The 21,870-nt window shown below is 44.6% G+C and overlaps 1 protein-coding gene across 1 annotated transcript in view; it reads left to right on the top strand.

Moving 5' to 3' along the window:
- The window catches only part of klhl29 (kelch like family member 29), a 350,051-nt gene that overhangs the window by 97,778 nt on the left and 230,403 nt on the right, over positions 1 to 21,870 (top strand). Inside the window, exon 3 of the mRNA XM_079527067.1 lies at positions 9,482 to 9,784. Coding sequence (XP_079383193.1) covers positions 9,521 to 9,784 — 264 coding nt within the window. The 5' untranslated portion in view covers positions 9,482 to 9,520. The remainder of the gene's footprint in view (positions 1 to 9,481; positions 9,785 to 21,870) is intronic.

Raw genomic sequence — 21,870 nt, 5'->3', positions numbered from 1 at the left:
TGTGTGTGTGTGTGTGCGTGTGCGTTGTTCTGTACGTGCATGTATGCGTGCATGTGTGTGTATGCCTGTGTGTGTGTGTGTGTGTGTGTGTGTGTGTGTGTGTGTGTGTGTGTGCACACCACAAAACTTTTCATTTTGGCTGTTTCTGGACTCACTGTCTTCCCTTGATGGATTTGGCTCAACACCCAAAGTTATCAGAGACTTCCAGCAAAACACACACACACACACACACACACACACACACACACACACACACACACACACACACACACACACACACACACACACACACACACAGAGATAGACACAGATAGACACAGATAGACACACACACACGTTCCAAGTCACGAACGCCTGACATCTGACAAGACAAGCCTAGCTAGTCCTCCTCCGCAGCTGACTCTGTCTTTTAACTTCTCTCATGACTGACAACATCACAGAGTTATCAGACATTCAGTCAGTTAGTTCATTAACTGTGATTGAAGAATACTTGCCTTTCTCGCAAAGCTTGCTCAACTTCCACTTTGTGATTAGAGAACAATTTAGGTGGTCTTTCTCAACTGCTACTCTGTATTGCAATTTGCAGAGGATTAACAGTTTTAATCATTTTGTTTAGATTCAGAGTCTGCACAAAAAACCCCATCAGCCGTTCATTCAGAGCACCATCTATTCAGAAAAGAGTGGCTTTTCTTTTTTTGTGGTGTGGAAAGAAGCGGTGATATCTGCAGGTAAGGCCATTAACCCATTGATGCCTGGTGCAACCTATACGTTGTTCTACCCTTGATGCCGGCGCTCTCTCTGTGTCTCATCAGCTATTGTTATAATTTAGCTATTAAAAAATAGCAGATCTACAAGCTCATAGCGCGCCACCGAGTGGCGCGCTATGAACTTGTAGGTCTGCTATTTTTGAAAAAACATAACTATTTAAAAAAATAATGAATCAAAATGTGAAGGTTTTCAGAAACCTTAGGTCAGGCCCTAGAAGGCGTTCCCAGATTCAGCCTCAGGTATCAATGGGTTAATATGCTGACAGAATTGCAGCAGTTAACGAATGTGCAGCACCGTTAATTGCTTAAGGATGAGACTGTAATGTCCTCATTTGTTGCTTTGCAAATGCTGAAGTTTTTTTTTAAATAGCCTCGTTCAGAGCACGAGCCTTGCGGCTGATAAGGTTCTCGCCTGCAAGCAGGTTCCGCTCCATCTCTTCTACTCTCTCTCTTTCAACGGCACTGAGTGTGGCTACCTGTCTTTCTGTCTTCTTTCTCTCTTTCGAGAGTTTTTCATGACCTCTAGCTACGCTTAGGATCTTAATTAATCCCAAATTCAAAAATTCTTCAATTTGTAAAAATATTTTTTTGATTAAAGTTTATATTGGAAAACACAGAGAGACTCACATATGGACGGACGGACGGACGGACGGATGGACAGGGTCAAAACATAGTCTTGGCAACGCCTTCGGCCTGGCGGAGACAATAAATACAATTATCTTTTAGATAGATAAAACAATGTAAATAAGTAAATATAATATACACTAGGCAGTAGGCATGTAACGATACACTCAACTCACGATACGTATCACGATATGAGGTTCACAATTCGATTTTTCACGATATTTTAAACACAAAATTATTTTCCAGACAAATGACCGAAAAACCTTTTTTTATGATTTATCCCCCCCCCCCGCCCCAAGCAATGTTTAACTACATTGCAAAAGTAGCATTACTTTTCATGTAAAAATACTTAATTTCTGTGCAACAACTGTAAACATGCTTTCTTGTTTAGAACCTAGCTCGAGTTAACATGCAAAAAAACAAAAAAAGCTTTCTTTGATGGCATCTTAGGATAGATGTAGGCCTATTTGACAGTGCAGAAACATAATTGCCTTCCTTGATGTATTAATGAGCATCTACGACCATCACCTGGGCACAGACACAGACAGCTCCCCTCTGCAGGTCTCTACTACTGAAAGTGACTGCATGGAGTCTGTCTCATTTCTGTATCATTTATCTTAACTGGAAGAAATAGCATTGGCCTGGGCCGTGGCTCAGCGGTCCAGGCACCTTGGCCGGTAGCCCAACTTGCCCAAGTCTGGCAGTGTGCTGCGGGTTTGACTCCCGATCCCGGCGGCCTTCACTGCATGTCACCCCCCCCCCCCCCCCCCCCCCCCCCCCATCTCTCTCGAAATAGAAAAATAGAATGATAGGTTGACCTAAACATTTGAAATGAAATGGAAATATACCTGTATATTAATTTAGATATTCACTGTACACTTATATTTGATAGACTGCATACACTTTGTTGACTCATTCACCCATTCAGAGCTTTAACATGACATACCCTTTTACTCTCTCCCATTCAGAGTTGTCACTTTATCTTTATTTTTTCATTCTTATTTCTGTTGGCTTGGTTCTTGACTCTTAGCTCTCACCAGTACCCTAACAAAGAAATTACTGTTGTAATTGTAAGCTTGTAGATCTGCTATTTCTGCAATTTTTGGGAAAATTCTGAAAATATATGAGCAATGAAAACGATTATAACAATTATGCAGAAATATATTGCGATTATCCCAAGGAAATACGATAATACGATTATGTAATAATTGTGACAGGCCTAGCCAGGCTCCTGCTAGTCCTCACATGCATGTGTTTGGTTAGTCCTACAGTCATGAGTCTGACACCCTACCCAAAACCCTAACCTAACCCTAACCGCACGCGGAAGCCACGGGTGATTTGTAACCGGCAACGCAATCTCAGAAGCCACGGGTGATTTGTAACCGGCCACGGGTGATTTGTAACCGGCCACGGGTGATTTGTAACCGGCCACGGGTGATTTGTAACCGGCCACGGGTGATTTGTAACCGGCCACGGGTGATTTGTAACCGGCAACGCAATCTCAGAAGCCACGGGTGATTTGTAACCGGCCACGGGTGATTTGTAACCGGCCACGGGTGATTTGTAACCGGCCACGGGTGATTTGTAACCGGCCACGGGTGATTTGTAACCGGCAACGCAATCTCAGAAGCCACGGGTGATTTGTAACCGGCCACGGGTGATTTGTAACCGGCCACGGGTGATTTGTAACCGGCAACGCAATCTCAGAAGCCACGGGTGATTTGTAACCGGCCACGGGTGATTTGTAACCGGCCACGGGTGATTTGTAACCGGCCACGGGTGATTTGTAACCGGCCACGGGTGATTTGTAACCGGCCACGGGTGATTTGTAACCTATCAGCGCATGTCGGGAGCGACGTTGTTGTCCCATGACTGTAGGCCTGGTGGTTTGTCTAACCAACATATGCACCCCACCTTTCAAGGGGTTCCACTCTTAATTCATTTTGGGTGGGAACCCCTTTTGGTGGTAGCATTATGTTATGCTTTAGCTATTGGAAAATAGCAGATCTACAAGCTCATAGCGCGCCACCGAGTGGCGTGCTACGAGCTTGTAGGTCTGCTATTTTTGAAAAATCGAAGAACGACTGACATATAAACATAGCTTTTTCAGAAAACTGTCAGGATGTAGAAGACATTTTTAGAATCTGATCTCAGGTAAAAATGGGTTAATTCAGATGGCGCATTAGTCCAACAACGTGGCTTCGCGTGCGGTTTGGGTTAGGGCCAGGGTTAGTAATGGGGCTCTAGTTAGTAATGGGGTTGAACCAACGTGTGTGGTTTGGGTTAGGGCCAGGGTTAGTAATGGGGCTCTAGTTAGTAATGGGGTTGAACCAACGCGTGTGGTTTGGGTTAGGGCCAGGGTTAGTAATGGGGCTCTAGTTAGTAATGGGGTTGAACCAACGTGTGTGGTTTGGGTTAGGGCCAGGGTTAGTAATGGGGCTCTAGTTAGTAATGGGGTTGAACCAACACGTGTGGTTTGGGTTAGGGCCAGGGTTAGTAATGGGGCTCTAGTTAGTAATGGGGTTGAACCAACGTGTGCGGTTTGGGTTAGGGCCAGGGTTAGTAATGGGGCTCTAGTTAGTAATGGGGTTGAACCAACGTGTGTGGTTTGGGGTAGGGCCAGGGTTAGTAATGGGGCTCTAGTTAGTAATGGGGTTGAACCAACGCGTGCGGTTTGGGGTAGGGCCAGGGTTAGTAATGGGGCTCTAGTTAATAATGGGGTTGAACCAACGTGTGTGGTTTGGGGTAGGGCCAGGGTTAGTAATGGGGCTCTAGTTAGTAATGGGGTTGAACCAACGTGTGTGGTTTGGGTTAGGGCCAGGGTTAGTAATGGGGCTCTAGTTAGTAATGGGGTTGAACCAACGTGTGTGGTTTGGGGTAGGGCCAGGGTTAGTAATGGGGCTCTAGTTAGTAATGGGGTTGAACCAACGCGTGCGGTTTGGGGTAGGGCCAGGGTTAGTAATGGGGCTCTAGTTAATAATGGGGTTGAACCAACGTGTGTGGTTTGGGGTAGGGCCAGGGTTAGTAATGGGGCTCTAGTTAGTAATGGGGTTGAACCAACGTGTGTGGTTTGGGTTAGGGCCAGGGTTAGTAATGGGGCTCTAGTTAATAATGGGGTTGAACCAACGCGTGTGGTTTGGGTTAGGGCCAGGGTTAGTAATGGGGTTGAACCAACGCGTGTGGTTTGGGTTAGGGCCAGGGTTAGTAATGGGGCTCTAGTTAGTAATGGGGTTGAACCAACGTGTGTGGTTTGGGTTAGGGCCAGGGTTAGTAATGGGGCTCTAGTTAGTAATGGGGTTGAACCAACGCGTGTGGTTTGGGTTAGGGCCAGGGTTAGTAATGGGGCTCTAGTTAGTAATGGGGTTGAACCAACGCGTGTGGTTTGGGTTAGGGCCAGGGTTAGTAATGGGGCTCTAGTTAGTAATGGGGTTCAACCAACGCGTGTGGTTTGGGTTAGGGCCAGGGTTAGTAATGGGGCTCTAGTTAGTAATGGGGTTGAACCAACGCGCCGTGGGAATAAAGTGCCGTCGGAATAATGGCGCTGACCCCATTACGTTTAATTGTTACCACAACCCCGTTTATCGTTGTTTCAGCTAGGCTGTTTTTGCTAATAGCGCAGATGTTTGAGCATAACAATGGTTGGTAGGCTCTAACTTTAAACTCTCTGGACATGTTATCCAAAGCACTCATATCCGCTAATAAAACACTTACTGTGGACACAACCCATAAACATGGTATCCCTAATGTTGGGCATTTCATTATACAGTAGTGTCAATTCTCATACTATATGCTTAATTTGTGATATGTTGGTGTTGCTCAGCAAGAATTGCAGATCTACAAGCTCACAATGGGTTGTTGTGCGGCGCACTGAGAGCTTGTAGATCGGCTATTTTTGTCACTGTCGATCACAGGTGGAGTGCCTGTATTTGTGGTTATAAGTTTCACAGTTGCTGACAGACTTCAAAGCCCACATCGGTTTAAGGTTGTGCAGACTTCCACATTGTTTCTGTTTCCTTGACTTAATTTAATTCACCCTGATAATTTCCCAATTTTTAAATGAACATGGCAATTGTTTCTCAGTAACTGCATGCGATTGCTGCAGTGGTATTGTGCGTATTCTCAAAGTGTGCAGTACATTTATTTTCATTTAAAGTTTGCCAACAAAGCACTTTTTACTGGAAATTCAGTCAATTCAGTCTTTTTTTTTAATGTAATGTAGTTTTCTCTCTTCTGAGTACCCTTGTTGCTGAAGGCATACTAGAATGAAAAAACAACAAGCAACAACACAGGATTGAATTGACCACATTCACACAAGGGTCTAAAATGAGAAGTGTAGTGTAATGGTTTTCAAAGTGGGGGCCATCAGTGGTGGGTAAATTGGGCATTTCACAATAGGAGGTGCCGCAGCCAGGGTCTATAGCTATTTTGGGGGCCCTCTGCCTGGAAAGGTTTGGGAACAAACGTTTGTTGCTGTGCAATGGAATTCTCCGTGAAAATCCTTTCCCTCAATACAAGCACTTGTTATTATGACGCCGCCTCTTCCTCTGGTCCTTCTCCTTTTATATTATTTTCTATTTACTTCTCCACAGGTCTGTGGAGAATATTCATCGGTGCTCTTGTTTCTGTGCTGAGTTGTGGAGCCCATGAGATAAGAGAAGAGAACCTGGCACTAACTGTGCCAGGCCATTGTTCCACTGGACCGGAGCCTTGTAACCTGCCTGTGTTTTCCTATAGATAACACCGGCTTATTCCATTGTACTTGTTCCAGTGTTTTAAGGCTGAGGTTACTGCCGAGAGACGAAACTGCAGGGGAAAAGAGAGGGCGAGATAAAGAGGTAATAGAAAGGGAGAAAGGCCTGCCCTTCTGTCCATCTCTAGTGCCGTCCTGCAGCTTTGAGCTCTTGGCGGACGCTGCTGTGAGGTTCACTTCCAGCTTGGCTCTGTTTAGTTGGAGTATTCCTTCTGAGAACAGGGCGTAAGAAGAGAGCGAGGAAAATGGACAGAGCGGGAGAAATGCAGCGATGGGTAGAGCTGGAGGGAGATAGAGATAGAATAACGATAATGGACGGTAGGGTGGTGATGGGGGTTGGTGAACAAAATAGTTGATGTGAGCAGAGCAGAAGGTCTGTGTTCTGACCTCAGGCTTCATGGTGCACAAAGAGAAGCTTTCATACTCGCAGCCTGGTCAAAGTTCAGCTTTCGAACAAGCATGCAATCTCGTAACATATATGCTGCCTTCCTGTACATGTGCCTTCCTGTACGTGTGCAATGCCAATTAAACACAAATGCACAACCCGTGCTCACGCATAACAGCCTGGCCTCACTCGCTGTAACACACTTTACGCTGTGTTCCTGTACGTCCGCAATACACACACAAAGCACATGAAGTGCACACAAACGCTCAACGCGTGCTCATGCATAGGCCGGCCGGCCTGGCCTTTCGCTGCTCTCTCCTCCCATGTGAGTCGAGAGACCCCAAGTCCTGCAGAATGAAGATTTATCATTCGCTGTCATACTCTTCTTTACAGGCAGAGGGATTTTCATGGGGCTTCGTGAACCCAGTTCGAGGCTGTTATTTATATATTTCGCCCATGTTATCAAGGGCTTGGGAAAGCGTAGTGTGTCGTTCCTTTTGTGATGATAGGCGGGGAGGTGGTTTGGGTAGCAACACAGGACTACAAACCACTCAGTGATGGATTCCACTACACAGACTTTGCTGTAGTGCTTTGATTTATGATATAATACAGAGTGACATGGCGTGTAAGCTACACAATGCGTGCCGTGCACCCCATACCAATGTCGCTCCCAGCTCCAGCCATCTATCACAAGCCCGCTGTGCACTGGGAAGGTAAGGGCCCTCGGCACTTCAAGGGCATTGTGATTGAATTAAGCATTAAGTCGTTAGGAGTTTGAGACGAGGCGTAATTGCAAAGGGTATTTATCTATTCTGATGAATGAGCCTGAGGTTTTGTAGACTAAATCTACTGTAACTGGAGAGTGAACTTACTCCAGAGAGCTGTGCTATGAAGCAAGTTGCCCAGGATATGCCCAGGATATTGTTCCGTTATCTGTCTTCACTAACCCTAAGAACCACGATCTCATCACGCCTAGTGGTCTCATGATTTTGAACTATATTTATATCTCGTTCACATAAAAGGGGACGCAAACATGGACAAATCTACATGGCAGCAGAGTGTCATAGTTCACAAATGGAGAGCAAACTGTAATATCAGACAAATGCAAACAATTTAAACACATAATCCAGACCAACACGGCTGTCATCAGCTGGCAAAAAACGTTGTGTCACTGCTCCATCATTAGGGCACGAGTAGATCTGACTGATTTGCTTTTCCACTAAATTAATCTGTTGCTTCCTGTAGATTTATTCGTAGGGCGTGTATAATGATTATAGCCATAATCATTCAGCTGCAACCCGGTGGTGTAAAACAGACTTGGGAGCAAAATATATACAGTATATTATATCAATATACCGGTAATTCAAAGTGGTAAGTAGGCTTACTTTCATATCCAACAAGTACAAGGCTTTAGTGCTTCAATCAGTCTCTGTTGTACCTGTACAGTATAATGATATGGTATTCAGCAGGGCTAGGCAACCTTAGGCACGGGTTCCAACATTGGCATGTAGTAAGAGAGTTTTTTTTTCTTTTAAAAGAAGTATTAAAAAAAAAAGTATAGTCAGTTAAATGAAGGCCCCTCACATCTATCTAAATGACATCCTGCACATAATTCTATATTTGTTCAAAAGCAATAATTTTCTCTCCCGATGTTCTGCTGAAAGGTGGAATTGCAGGCCTGTTTTAAAGCAGGCCCATGGACAATCAAAATCTGTTGGAAATATTTAATTTTAACGTGGTGTCATAATTAAACTTAATGTTATGGTATGGCATAATGACTATCAAGAAAATTAAAACATGTTCAAAACGGTTGCTGACCTCTGGTAGTATAAAAGCACAATGCAATGGTTTTGATATTGCTTGCAGCCCACAGCTCACAACTCAAGAATCTCACAGAATAACTCACTCGAGATGAGAATCTATACCTCTCATAAACAAATCATCAGGGAAGGCCAACATGCGCACCCAGCTCCATGGGATCTTCTTTGAATGGCGATGCCATTTATTTTCCAACAGAACTGATTGGTCAGTAGACAGCTCTTATATATTATGATCAAATGTAGCCTTCTCTGAAACAGTGTGCAGCACGAGTTACAAAGGCGATCTTACCCAGGTACAAATAGCAACCAGGGTTGAACCTACCTTGCTGACCACACATCCTGCTTTGTAGGACAGGCCTCTGATTGTGGTTATTGTTTATTTTCCAACCCAGCCATATCGTCTTAACCGAATGCCGAACGCCGAACTCGGTTTAGCCCCTCGTGGCGTTGGCATTGATGAGTGTTTGTTGTTGTTGTTGTTTTTATAGACCTGCACAGCGGCACTCGGCTCTACCGTCCTCATCCTCGTCTTCATCTGAGCCTTCGTTAACAACTGGGAAATTGGGAATTAAAGGCAACAAATGAGCCGCTGTGTTTTCTGTGTCAGCTGGGCTCTGTGGGAGCAGATGCTGAGAACAGTCACACCTTCATGTCAACACGCTTCCTCTCTCCCTGTCTCCCCATCTTCCTGCTAGCCCATCTATAAATTCATCCCTGTCTGTATGTCTGTCTGTCTCTCTATCTACCCCCCTACTCCCTCCCTCACTTTTGCTATCTTGTATTTCTCTTTCTAGCTCTGTATCAGTCTCTCTCACACTCGGACACACATGCATTAGTGTCTGTGAGTTGACATTGGTGTGTAAGTGTCTCCAGGACTTGGTCACCTCCCACATTATAGATTAGTGTTGTTTTGTTTTGTGCCGTGTGCACCGCCAGTGGGGGGGTGTCGGTGGGAGTGACGGGAAGGTGAGGAGAGGAGAGATGAGGACACGTCTCAGTCTGCCTCTGAATCATCAACAACACTGAATGTTTTAGTGATGTGATTTAGTGCGTTTTCCCGGGTTTAGCCCCGAAGCGTTTCCTTTTTCTCTTCAGCCTTGAAGCTGACCTATTCTGCCTTCTTCCCTCCCCGCAGGCCGGTCCCCGTCGTTCCCTCTGAGAGAAAGGGGAAGTGATGTCACGCCACCACCACCGCTTTGAGAGGGACTACCGGGGCCCGTGGGAGCGCAGAGACGTGCGCCCCTCCGGCCTCCACAATGGCGCTCACAGTTGCGGCGCGGTCGTCGTCAACGGCAACAACCGCCCGGGGCTCCTCCCTCTCCCCGTCATCCCCTCCCTTCTCCCCACGCCGGTCACCGTTGCCGCGACGACGTCGAGCGGCGACATGGTGGCCAAGCGAGGCGCGCCAGTGGGATCGGTCGCCACAGCCTCAGCCAAGGTAAGGGTCGTTGGATGCCCGCCTTCCTCTCTCGCTACTCCGGGAAAACCTCTCTCTCCTCTCTGGCCTCCTATTTTTGTCAAGCTGCCCACTTTCCTCCTTTTCAGTCCCTCTCATGTTCCATCAGGTTTTTTCTCTGCAATCCAGCTGGCCCTAATCTCCAACCTTCGCCCAGACGCCCACGCTTTTTGAGGCTTTCCAACTGTCTTCTCGCTTTCTTTGTCTCCCCCCCTATCTCTCTCGCTCTCGCTGTCTATTTCACCATCTTCCAACTCTGCTCTCCAAACTTGCTCCAACTGTGCTCTGTACTCTCCAACTCTCCGCTCATCTGTCGCGTCTCTCCAACTCCTTCTGCTCTGACTTTGTTTGCTTTCTGCCTGCTGCCGTTTGTAACCCTGCTCCTTCACTCCTGTTCTGCCACATTCTCTCCTTTCTCTCTCTCTCTCTCTCTCTCTCCAACACCTCCACTCTTGCCAACCCGTTTACCTCCATATTTATTCCTGTGTCCTGCCAAACGGCAGGCTTGTCCTCCCCTTGCCTCCTCCCCGCTAATTTTCTCATATCATTATGTAAACGACCCCGGACAGCGGCCAAGGTTGGTCTTCACTCAGGTGATTAAGGCTCAGTGGCTGTGCACGAGCAGGTGCGTCTCCAAAGACAATATCTCAATGTTTCAGAGTGGAAACGAAAAGTTAACCGCATCATTTAATACACCCACATCTATTCTGGGATATATGCTCCTTTGGTCCTGTTTTTCTTCTATGTTCTGCGTTTAGACCTCACTTGTTGTGAAATAAATACACAGCGTTAAAGGACCACTTCACCACTTTTCAACTTATCTTCATATAATTGGTCCTCACTAATGTTCATGATAAAATACCACAATTCTTTTCTACTCAGTCTGTGTCTCATAGGAGGGCTGTGGGCAGTTCAGAAACCCGTCCACCAGTGTATACTGTGTGTGTGTGTGTGTGTGTGTGTGTGTGTATGTGTGTATGTGTGTGTGTGTGTGTGTGTGTGTGTGTGTGTGTGTGCGTGTGTGCGTGTGTGCGTGTGTGTGTGCGTGCGTGCGTGCGTGCGTGCATGCGTGCGCTCGCCACCCCCTCACCAAGGGATTTACAGTGAAGAGGGAGAGAGCTCGACATCTTGGCCTCTCCCCCGCATCCATGGATACCATTCATCTTCTTTCAGCACTCCTCCTCCACACTATCAGATCATGCGGTTTAATTTTGAACTTGAACAGGAGCCCTTCAGGACTTCATCCAACCGCCCTACCCTCTCCTCCCCATCCCACCCCCCATCACTCTTCTGTCTTCACCACCTCCTCACTCCTTAATCCGGAGTTGTACTTGGTTGCGCTGTGGTGTCGCACACCGAAAGCGCCAAAGCGGCCGATTTCACAAACTCGCAAGCTTGTAGATCAGCAATTTTCAGAGCTTATTGATTACCTATTTTTGGTGTGCCTATTTTTCGGTGTGTGACACTGCCGCGCAACCAATTATAAATCTGTCTTTACTCTCGCCGGAGCCCGCACTCCAGCCTCTCTGCCAGAGTCAGAGAAAGAGGTAAACAATGGTGTGGTAATTTAGCCCCCTAAGTGCGCATCATTAGACGTCCTGCTGAATGCAGCGGCTGACCACAGACACAGTAAATCTCATCTGGCAGCATGTCGGCCCCTGCCTTTGTAGCGGCTGAATAATTACATACATCCGGGCAACGTCTCTCACCGGCTCCCACTGTGGCTATTGTCATCATTCAATGGCTGCCAGGGCAATTAGGAGTCCTCAGTATAGCAGGGCTTGTATACGTCGAGCATCACCGCCGGTCCCACTCGTCGATACAAAATGCATGCATATGCTGTCGTGCTTTTATTATGTGGTGGTGGTGGTCTGCCTGCACACACACACACACACACACACACACACACACACACACACACACACACACACACACACACACACACACACACACACATGTTAACGTGCCTGTGAGTGTGCACGGCGGCTATCATCGGCCGACATTATGCAGATCCCTCCCTAGATGCCAGTGCTGTCTTTAAGCTTTAGTCAGGGCTTTACCTACTCGCCGCTTTGTCTTTTGCCTTTGACACTCCTTTGTGAAGCGGACGTTGGAGACCGGCAGCGTCGTTTAGAAAGGGAAATACCCAGAGCCTGCCTGGCTTCTGCTTTAATTATGTTCTGGAAGAGATACAGGCCTCTCAAGAGCCGGCTAACATGGCAAGAGACTCTTTTTCCATCTCTCTAGTAGTCTCTCTTCCTAGTTGAATGTGTCTGTCTTTGACTCTTTTTGTTTCTCTCTCTCTCTCTCTCTCTCTCTCTCTCTCTGTCTGTATCTCTCGCCATTTCTGTGTGAGTGTTTGTCCTTTCAATTCCATCTCTTTGCATCGAGCTCTACCTCTGTCTGTCTTTCTCTTAGCCTCTCTCTCTCTCTCTCTCTCTCTCTCTCTCTCTCTCTCTCTCTCTCTCTCTCTGTGTGTGTTATCTTCGATCAAAGTGGTTGGGGTCACAGGAGTCTGATGGAGGGATACATCTCTCTCTCTCTGGTGTCCCAGCTCAGCCCGTAGCCGAGCTAAAAAGCTGACAGTCCGTTATTGATCTATGCTGTTGGGAAACCTTCCTCAAAAAGACGATGGCTTCAGTCATCAGACCCCAGGAGATCGCGCTATTCCAGCAGCTAGATACATCACACGTGCATGTGCAGCAGACGTGCCTTTTGTACCTGCGTGTGTTTTTGCATACTAGGCTTGGGTGATATTTAATTGCCATTATACCGTTATATTTTACTGCAGTATTTTGAAATGCTTTTCAATACTGCCATAAGTAGTCAGTAAATTGTATTGAAACTGGTGCAATAATCTTTGCAATCATTGCAATGTGTTGTGAGCTTGTAGATCTGCTATTATTTTAAAACAACAACAACTTATACTTTTTTAAACTGGTTCCATGCATGCCAGGTTGAAAGTGGTTAAGCTCAATGAACAGATAATATTTTGCCATACTCCTCCCGTTTGTGTCCATCACATTGAAATCTTCCAGGACACATGGACCGGCACAAACGGAAACCCTTGTGTGTCGTGCGTGTGTGCGTGCGTGGGTGCGTGTGCGTGCGTGCGTGCGTGTGTATGCTGAGAGTGGAAAAGTACCATCTGCCGCTGTGGTCCATGCCGATGTAGGGCCAGTGGCACGCAACACTGGGCCGGACTTAAATTAAAGTTACACTTTATTTATGCCTGCTGGGCCTTTTTTTGTAATTATCTTTTTCTCAATGTGTTATCATTTTATCATGGCAGCTGTGTTATCGGCCTTATCACTGCACGTGTAGATTAATTCTGCACTGCGCTGATGATGGCTGGGCTGCAGCTATTTCTGTGCCCTGCTGATGAATAGTTATTTAAGGCCACTCTGATGGGCTGTGAATTTTAGCAAAAGAGAAATCACAGCAATCAGGCTTATTTGGGTCGCCGGATAGCGACACTAGCTCGGTTCGTTTGCAGAGATTCATCAAGCAATTGGACGTGTGAAGAGTGGAGTTGGGGTTGTGGAGGTGGAGAGGTGGTGGTGGTGGTGGTGGTGGAGTGTACGGATGGATGTGTGGGTGGAAGGAGGGAGGGAGGGAGGGAGTAGGCTGAAGTGGACAGTTTATTCCTGGGAAAGACTTTTAGTATGCAATAATTGGCCTGTGTGTATAGTGGCTGGAATAAATGTTTGCATGCTTGCAGGTACTTTACCGCCTGTGGGTGTTTGTGGGAGATTTTATACTGTAAGGCTTTCACTGGAGTCTTAATAGTGGATCCTTTCAGCTGCTAATATTCATATTAATATTCCACAGAATGCTCCTCTGCGTGGATATATCCCATTGATACATGTGGGTATTTTTGGTCGGCGTTCTAATGCCCTAGTTAGAGAGGGCAAATCCCTCTTCTCCTGATTAATATGCTTAACCTTTTCAGCACCTCTGTTCACTGTGTGTTCACCATTTTCTGTAAATATGGAGTGCTGGGAGCTACTGGGGTTATTATGGTTATTATGGTTGTTATGGTGCTTAATTAATCATTAACCCATGTTGGGCGGGAACCCCTTTTGGTGTTAGCATTATGTTATGCTTTAGCTATTGAAAAATAGCAGATCTACAAGCTCATAGCGCGCCACCGAGTGGCGCGCTACGAGCTTGTAGGTCTGCTATTTTTGAAAAATCGAAGAACGACTGACATAGAAACAGCTTTTTCAGAAAACTGTCAGGATGTAGAAGACATTTTTAGAATCTGATCTCAGGTCAAAATGGGTTAAAGAGATGGCAACAGAAAAGGCCACCCCAATCCCTTATACAAAATGTATGAAGTTTTTATAAAATAATAATGTTCTCTTAACCAATCTGTATATGGTAGAGTATGATAATCCAATGGTAGAGTATGATAATCCAATATGCACATGTGCCATGGCTGGAGATGTTGTCCCATGGCTGGAGATGTTGTCCCTTCATGCTCTTCCATTGAGGAGTTTACACCCTGGTGCCGGGTTACGTACAACTGACAAGTCAATACAGTTATAATTAGAATTTGAAATATTAATATAAATCTACAGATACCTGACGAAAGGCCGGTTAGGCCGAAACGTTGTTTCTTTGTCCGCTCTGTTATTAATTAATTATTTTGGGAGCTTTTAAAAGGGTGTACGGATCTCGCATTTCTTTTCATATCTACATAATACAAATCGCAGAGAACATGTGATATGATACTGTATGCATTTGGTGTGCACAAGAATAACTAATTACAATACTTAACTACTAATTATACATACAAAATAGCCACTCTAACTCTTACAGTATAGTGCTATTTTTGTTTTTTAAACCCACTGTATTGTACAATCTTGACTTAATCTAACTTTAAAAACTATTTTAAATTGACACAGAATGTTACAGTGTACTGTAGCTAATGTAAATCTTAATGTACAGTATCACCTAGTGCCATGCCAAATTGTGTCAAGCTAAATATGGCAGCATTATGATCTTTACCCAAAGACAAGACAAAGCTTTCTGTAAATCTAAGACTAACCATACCTGTCCCATCTTGCCAGTTTTATGTAGCCTAATGTTGGGGCTGCTACTGCACCTTCGTCTTTGATATGAATGTGAAATATAATCATACATGAATGACAACATTTCATCTTGTCTATCATGTGCTACCGACAAGCCAATCTATTTTTCTAATAGCAGAAATTCAAACCCAATTTTCTCTTCCCATTTATCTCAAACCTGTCGACGCATAATTTCCCGGCTATCAGCGTTGCACATGAGAATTGCATATTCATGAGTATGGGAACAAGTTAGAGCAGTGGTTGCCAAACGGTGTGCCAAGGCAGAAGGCACACTGGTGTGACATGAGACAAACCCATGTGTGCCATGGGATTGTGTGATATAACCATACATTAGTCATTAGTATTGTAATGTACGTATAGTACTCTATATCAGGGGTTCTCAACGTTTTTTGCCCCCAGAAATGCTTTGGCCATGTCTAGGGGCAGGGGGGGGCACCAGTAAACCTAGATCACTGGGTACTTTGTGCGTCTTGGAAAGTCTGGTGACACGATGTTGATTTAGGTGAGTCTTCTCTTGAATCTAGGGGGACGTTCGTTCTAGCGTGCACACACATGCATCGTTTTGTTCCGTCCCTGCACGTGCACGTCAAATAATTACTGGTACCACGGCGTGGTACTGCGTTCTACGAGCATGACACCACTGTGTATAATGGCTTGTACTAATGGTTGATATTTTACTTGTTTAGTAAGGAAAGATTATTCTAACCTTGAATCAAAAGCACAGCCAACTTCCAATAGAAAAACCTTTCTGCTGTTCGTCAATTATAATGACATCTGGTGTACTTGCAGTTCTATTTGCAAATACATTTGGGTCATTGCATTGAAAGATTTCTGGTTTCACACAAGACTTTTCACACAAGACTTCACACAAGACTTTTCACAACGAAATATTTAATTATGTCCCTAAACAAAAGTACACAAAAGAACACTTTGTACAAAGGACGTAAACACTGCCAGTGCAGTGCAATATGAAAAGCTCAGAATACAAGTGTTTAGTTTTGGTTTTGTTGCTGGTTGTGGCATGATGTAAAGTTTTAAATCAATTCTTGAATTATTCTCTTGATAGATATTGCATGAGCAATAGTTGTTTGTAAGATTTGGGCATTATTAGTAACTGAAAATAAATGTTTATGGAGTGATAAGAGAACACTTGTTCAAGAGATTGAGATTTTGACTTGGTGTGTCTTGGGTGCAAAACGTTTGAAATTGGATACAGTAAAAGTTGTTGCATTCCCTAATTAATAGCAAACTCAGCAACCTTTACAGAATCCGACACATTTGTATTCATGACAGCTCAGTATACACTATAGTGTAAAGCATGAAATAATTGGTGGCTGATAAATTTAGAGGTTAAAAGTACAGATGAGGATGGCGTGGTGTGCATGGTAGAGAATCCCTATAGTGATGTTGACATTTGCATTTTTAAAAGCTTTGCACTTCCTCACTTTCTGTGGTATTTTTAGTCGTGCTAGTGGTGTTGGTTCAAGTCGGTCGGTCCATCCAACACTTTACCCCCAACAAGATATCTTGAGAACTGAATAGATTGCCATAGAACTTTTCGGTGCACCTCAATGCTCCATGGAGTATGACCCGTACTGTTGTTGGTGACTGCATGTGGTTTTCCCAAAATGTCAATTTGCACACAAGATATATCTCAAACTTGAATGGGGGACTTGCTACAGTTGGAGGCCATCGATATTGTCCTTTTCTTTTTGCTGAGGTTTGTGTGATCTGCGCAAAAGCACAGTTAACCCATTTTGGGCGGGAACCCCTTTTGGTGTTTTAAACATTATGTTATAATTTAGCTATTGAAAAATAGCAGATCTACAAGCTCATAGCACGCCACCGAGTGGCGCGCTACGAGCTTGTAGGTCTGCTGTTTTTGAAAAATCGTGAAAATATTTATTTCAGAAAACTGGAGGATTTAGAAGGATTTTTTTAAATTTTGAGGTCAGGCCTAAATGGGTCAAATGATAAGGGACAATATCGGTGGCACCCAACTGTACCGAACACAGTCAATCATGTTTCCCAGAGCACAGTCAATCATGTTTCCCAGAGGGTCAACCTTAACACAGCACAGTCGATCATGTTTCCCAGACGGTCAACCTTAACCATTTGAGTGTCCGCGTGGCCAAACTAGATAATAGGCAACAGGATTGACCCTGCTGCTTTTGCTAACCCCATGGCCTTTCCTTTAGCGTCCCCCTTCAGTGATTATACTGCAATATATAACCCCCGTTGTCCCCATTATAATTTAATATTAGCATTTTCTCTTCATCATTAGCCCCACTAGTGAGAGCATGGGAGTCTAGGTGCCGTATGGCAATGTCAGTCTCTTCAAGAAATAGCACAGCCTCTATGGGCCGCTAGCAGGGTTTTATGTTCTTTGTCTTGTTTAACTTTGACTTGTTTTACCCTTCTAAATCGTCTTTTGGCACAGACTGTGGTAAGCTAATTTATGAGAAACTGGGTACGGTAGCACTGTATCGACATGACCAAGCTCATCAATAGACCTCGTTGCAAGGCAAAGTAAAATGGCACAATATGGCTTGTCTGTTATTGATCGCAGCCAGGTCAGTCAGCCCAGGCGTGGAAGCGGGTCCCGTGCTGTGACTGATGCAACACAGCGTCCAGAGAACAGCAGGGCTCCTGGCCTGCCTCTGACTCAATCCAATGAGAAGGCAAGTTCACAAAAACCTCTCTCTGCCTACAGAATGACTTTTCTGAGTCCAGGTGAAGGCGCTGACCGTATCGACGTCCCTGTGTATAGTGCTCCCAGACTCTGTTGTAGCTGAATGACCAATATCAGCATTGCATAGCCCAGCAAGTTTAATTATTAGTATTCTATTATTACATTAGTCTCACTCTCAAACATCTGCAAAGACAATGCAGTAGTACAAAACCATGTGCCTCAATTGAGATTCATTGATGGAAGAAGTACAATCAAATGCAGTAAAAAGTTATAAGTACAGCAATAATAAAGCAAAATGCAATTGGCTCAAGATCTTACTATGCTTTACACCACTGACTTGTATTCTTCAGGGCCTTAATTTCTATCCACACTGATGCAAAATCTCAGACTTGCAGTAACAGAATCCCATAGAAACCTTTATGAATGATAGAATCATTGAATCTTTATCAAGGTTAAGGCCAGGAGAGCAGGGAAAATCCTTATGAAAATGATGATAACCTTGCCTCCGAGGTTTCAGTCAGTGGAACCTATTGAATATGAGATGATTAAAGTTTTAGTAGGCGCACGCTCTGGGAAACAGGAGTAGGGAGACAGAAAGAGTGAGGGGGAGTGTGTGTGTGTGTGTGTGTGTGTGTGTGTGTGTGTGTGTGTGTGTGTGTGTGTGTGTGTGTGTGTGTGTGGGGGCAAGAGACGATGAGAGAGAGAGATGGATGGCAGGTCAGAATGGCTTCTGAATTAGTCTCAAATTGCAAAGGCAGCAAGCTAGAATTGTTCTATCAAATGGGGGAACTTTATCATCCAGATAAGATGAAACTTTACATTTTCAAAGCATTTCAAAACAGACACTCCATGGGGTCTCAAAGAAAACCCAGCTCCCTTATGGCAACAGCCAACAGCATTCCCAACCTTGCGGGAAGAAAAATCTATTGACTCAAAGCGTGGAGTGAATATAGCACAAGCAATACAGCCTGTCTTGGTGTTAACGTATATGTACATTCTGTTAGTGGAAACCCACAGCATGGGGTGTTTGATCTTTAATTACAGTTTTGTGCCTTGTGTGTGTTATTATGAGCTCTTGTTGAGTTATTGTATGAATTAGTGGCCCTCTGTACTTTAGGGGGAAATGGTTCCATTTGTCATGAGAAATATTGGACCAATTCTATAACAATTTATGAACTGTTCTTAATGACAAAAAGAAATATTCAGGAAAAGAATACACCCTAAATGGTTCTCTGCAAACAGTTTTCTTTTAGTAATTGTCACTGTACATTTGCACACATTTGATGGCTACAAATTATAGCACTACTATATACTGTGTATTTTAAGTTACCCATTTCATATTAGGGTAATTTGATCATCATTCATCATACAACAGGTTTATCGAAATATGACGATTAAGAAAGGTATGCATTGATGAAAGCTATGCCGGACACACTTTGTCTGTGGTTATGAGAGCTAGCTAGCATGATTGCAGTAGTTAGATAAATGGAGTAGTAACAGTATGAATGCTTATTCTACAGTTAATACATTAGAGTTTAATGTTAGGAATTCAGCTAATACTATCAACAACACATTACATAATGTGACAGTAACATGTCGTGTTTGTTTGACATTAAAGGAGCATTCAGTGATTTGGAAAACCCCCCGGTCCGCCCCGATAACAATATGTGCACATGCACACGCTCTACAGTGGGGGGACACGCAACAGGCCAACAGCATGTTCACCAAGGCCCGCCCCCACTCGATCATGATTGGAGGAAGGCTGCTCTCATCCTGATTGGATGAAGTCTGGCTAACCTATAGCCAAAAAAACCGAAACCTAAGGTTTTTGACCCCAGGGGTTAACTGAGGACAGGGAGGAACTCCTTAAATGGTCAGCACACTCTATAGTAGGGAGGATTATCCCCCCCCCCCCAAAAAAAAATATATTTGAATTAAGTTAAATCACTGAATTTACCTTTAAATGTATAATGTATTACATATGTGTTAATTCATTTAAAATAATACACAGTACTACTGTATACTGTATGTAAGGAATAACAATAAAGTACCTACTGTAAAGTAAGTCAGTGAAAAAATAAAGTAAGTCACCTTTTAACTCACTGTGCTTTTGAGACTCGATCCTCCACAGTCCTCCTCTCCCCCTGGCTGCGTGTCAAAGTGTCCTTGAGCATGACACTTAACCTCCAACTCCTCCCAGGGAGTAGGTTGGTGCCTTGCATGGTTCCCTCTGAGATCGGTGTGTGATTGTGTGTGAGCGCATGGGTGAATGTAATGCATAATGTAAAGCACTTTGGAGAAAGGCTCTATAGAAATTTACCATTTTAAAATGCTTACAAAATGATTGTCAATTACTCAAGTACTGTACACTTCCCTCTTTAAATACCGGGAACCAGGAAAGATGTGCTTTCAAAGCTACATTTTATTTATTTTCTGGGGAGCAGAAGGGTAAAGTTTCAGTTGTTTTGTCACAGACTTAAGGCCTGCCATTTGTATTCACAGCAAAGATGCAGGGGAATTCTGGATGGATTGCAGATGATTTCTCAGATGAACATGTTAAATATTAATGATAGCAGAGAAATACTATTCACTGTTATGTTATGTTTTTTTTTTGTTTTTTTTTACCGGCATTGCCTTGAAGTTTGATTTACCATTCCCATGCAGATTGTGTCAAACCTGATAGCATCTTCAAAGGTCAGTCAAGAATCTCAATAGATTTTGTCTCAAAAAAAATCCTGCAGATGAAAGCTGTGTGTGTGTGTGTGTGTGTGTGTGTGTGTGTGTGTGTGTGTGTGCGTGTGTGCGTGCGTGCGTGCGTGCCTGCGTGCGTGCGTGTGCGGACCGCCGCTATTGGAAATAACTGACATTTGATGAAAAGGTACAATATACTGTTTTATCAATGTCATGAGCCAAGGAACCTTAGGGACTTTTTGAGTGTTTTTCACCACCTGTGCGCAACCTAACACACAAGCACACACGCACATATTAACTATATATACAGTATGATGATTTCGGGTGTGCCAGTACAGTACAGTACAGTAGAGGGTACAGTAGAGGGACCCCCACACAATAACTCTCATTTCTCTACCGTTTCGGACGTCGGGCGGCTTGCCGGAAACCGGGCCGGCACCCTGGCCGTGGTCCTGTAGGTCTGGAACTTCCGGGGACCCCCCGGGGACCCCCACATGGAGTTGCACCACTCACTTCACACGGGTGTGATTTTTTTGTATTGTCAACGGACAGTTCAAGAGTGGAAAATGTTATAGTGCCGATTTAAAAATGTTGGGGCAGAGGTTCTTCCTTGACATACTGGGACTAGTGCATGCAAAGTTCCATGTCCATCGGTCCAACGGCGTCAGAGATTAGCTGCTCACATATACACTGGTCTGGCCTGGCAGAGACATTGAATGATTGAACAAAGTGACGGTGAAATAAGGGAGGCTGTTGTTCAATACGCTGGTTGAGTTAACGTGATCGTGATACCTCTGTGACCGCCCAGTGTGCATGCAGAACCAGTTACCTCTGTGATCGCCCAGTGTGCATGCAGAACCAGTTACCTCTGTGATCGCCCAGTGTGCATGCAGAACCAGTTACCTCTGTGATCGCCCAGTGTGCATGCAGAACCAGTTACCTCTGTGATCGCCCCGTGTGCATGCAGAACCAGTTACCTCTGTGATCGCCCCGTGTGCATGCAGAACCAGTTACCTCTGTGATCGCCCAGTGTGCATGCAGAACCAGTTACCTCTGTGATCGCCCAGTGTGCATGCAGAACCAGTTACCTCTGTGATCGCCCAGTGTGCATGCAGAACCAGTTACCTCTGTGATCGCCCAGTGTGCATGCAGAACCAGTTACCAAGAACATTTCAGACTTCCAGATTTGTCTTGAAAAATGCGAACACTGCTAGTTTTCATTTTCGATCAAGCAGAAGGAAATGAAAACATGGCTGACTGACCGAATTTGCCTTAGCTATCCCTTGGTATGTCAATATTGAAACTGTGTGTGTGTGTGTGTGTGTGTGTGTGTGTGTGTGTGTGTGTGTGTGTGTGTGTGTGTGTGTGTGTGTGTGTGTGTGTGTGTGTGTGTGTGTGTGTGTGTGTGTGTGTGTGTGTGTGTTCTTATCTGTGGATGGAGCAGTGTATCTACAGTACTAGATCACAACCTCTTAGCTCTTTCTCAGCAGTCCATCCGGTCAACGTGTCTGTGTAGATAACGCTATGGCTCTCGCCGTGTGTGAAGGAACCTGCCCGCATGTGTTATAAATGTTGCTATTAAAACTGTC

The sequence above is a fragment of the Electrona antarctica genome (genome assembly GCF_951216825.1).
Source record: "Electrona antarctica genome assembly, chromosome: 17".
NCBI classification, from domain to species: Eukaryota; Metazoa; Chordata; class Actinopteri; order Myctophiformes; family Myctophidae; genus Electrona; species Electrona antarctica.
Note: the sequence above shows the minus strand (reverse complement) of the source record. Positions and strands in the feature narration are given on the sequence as shown.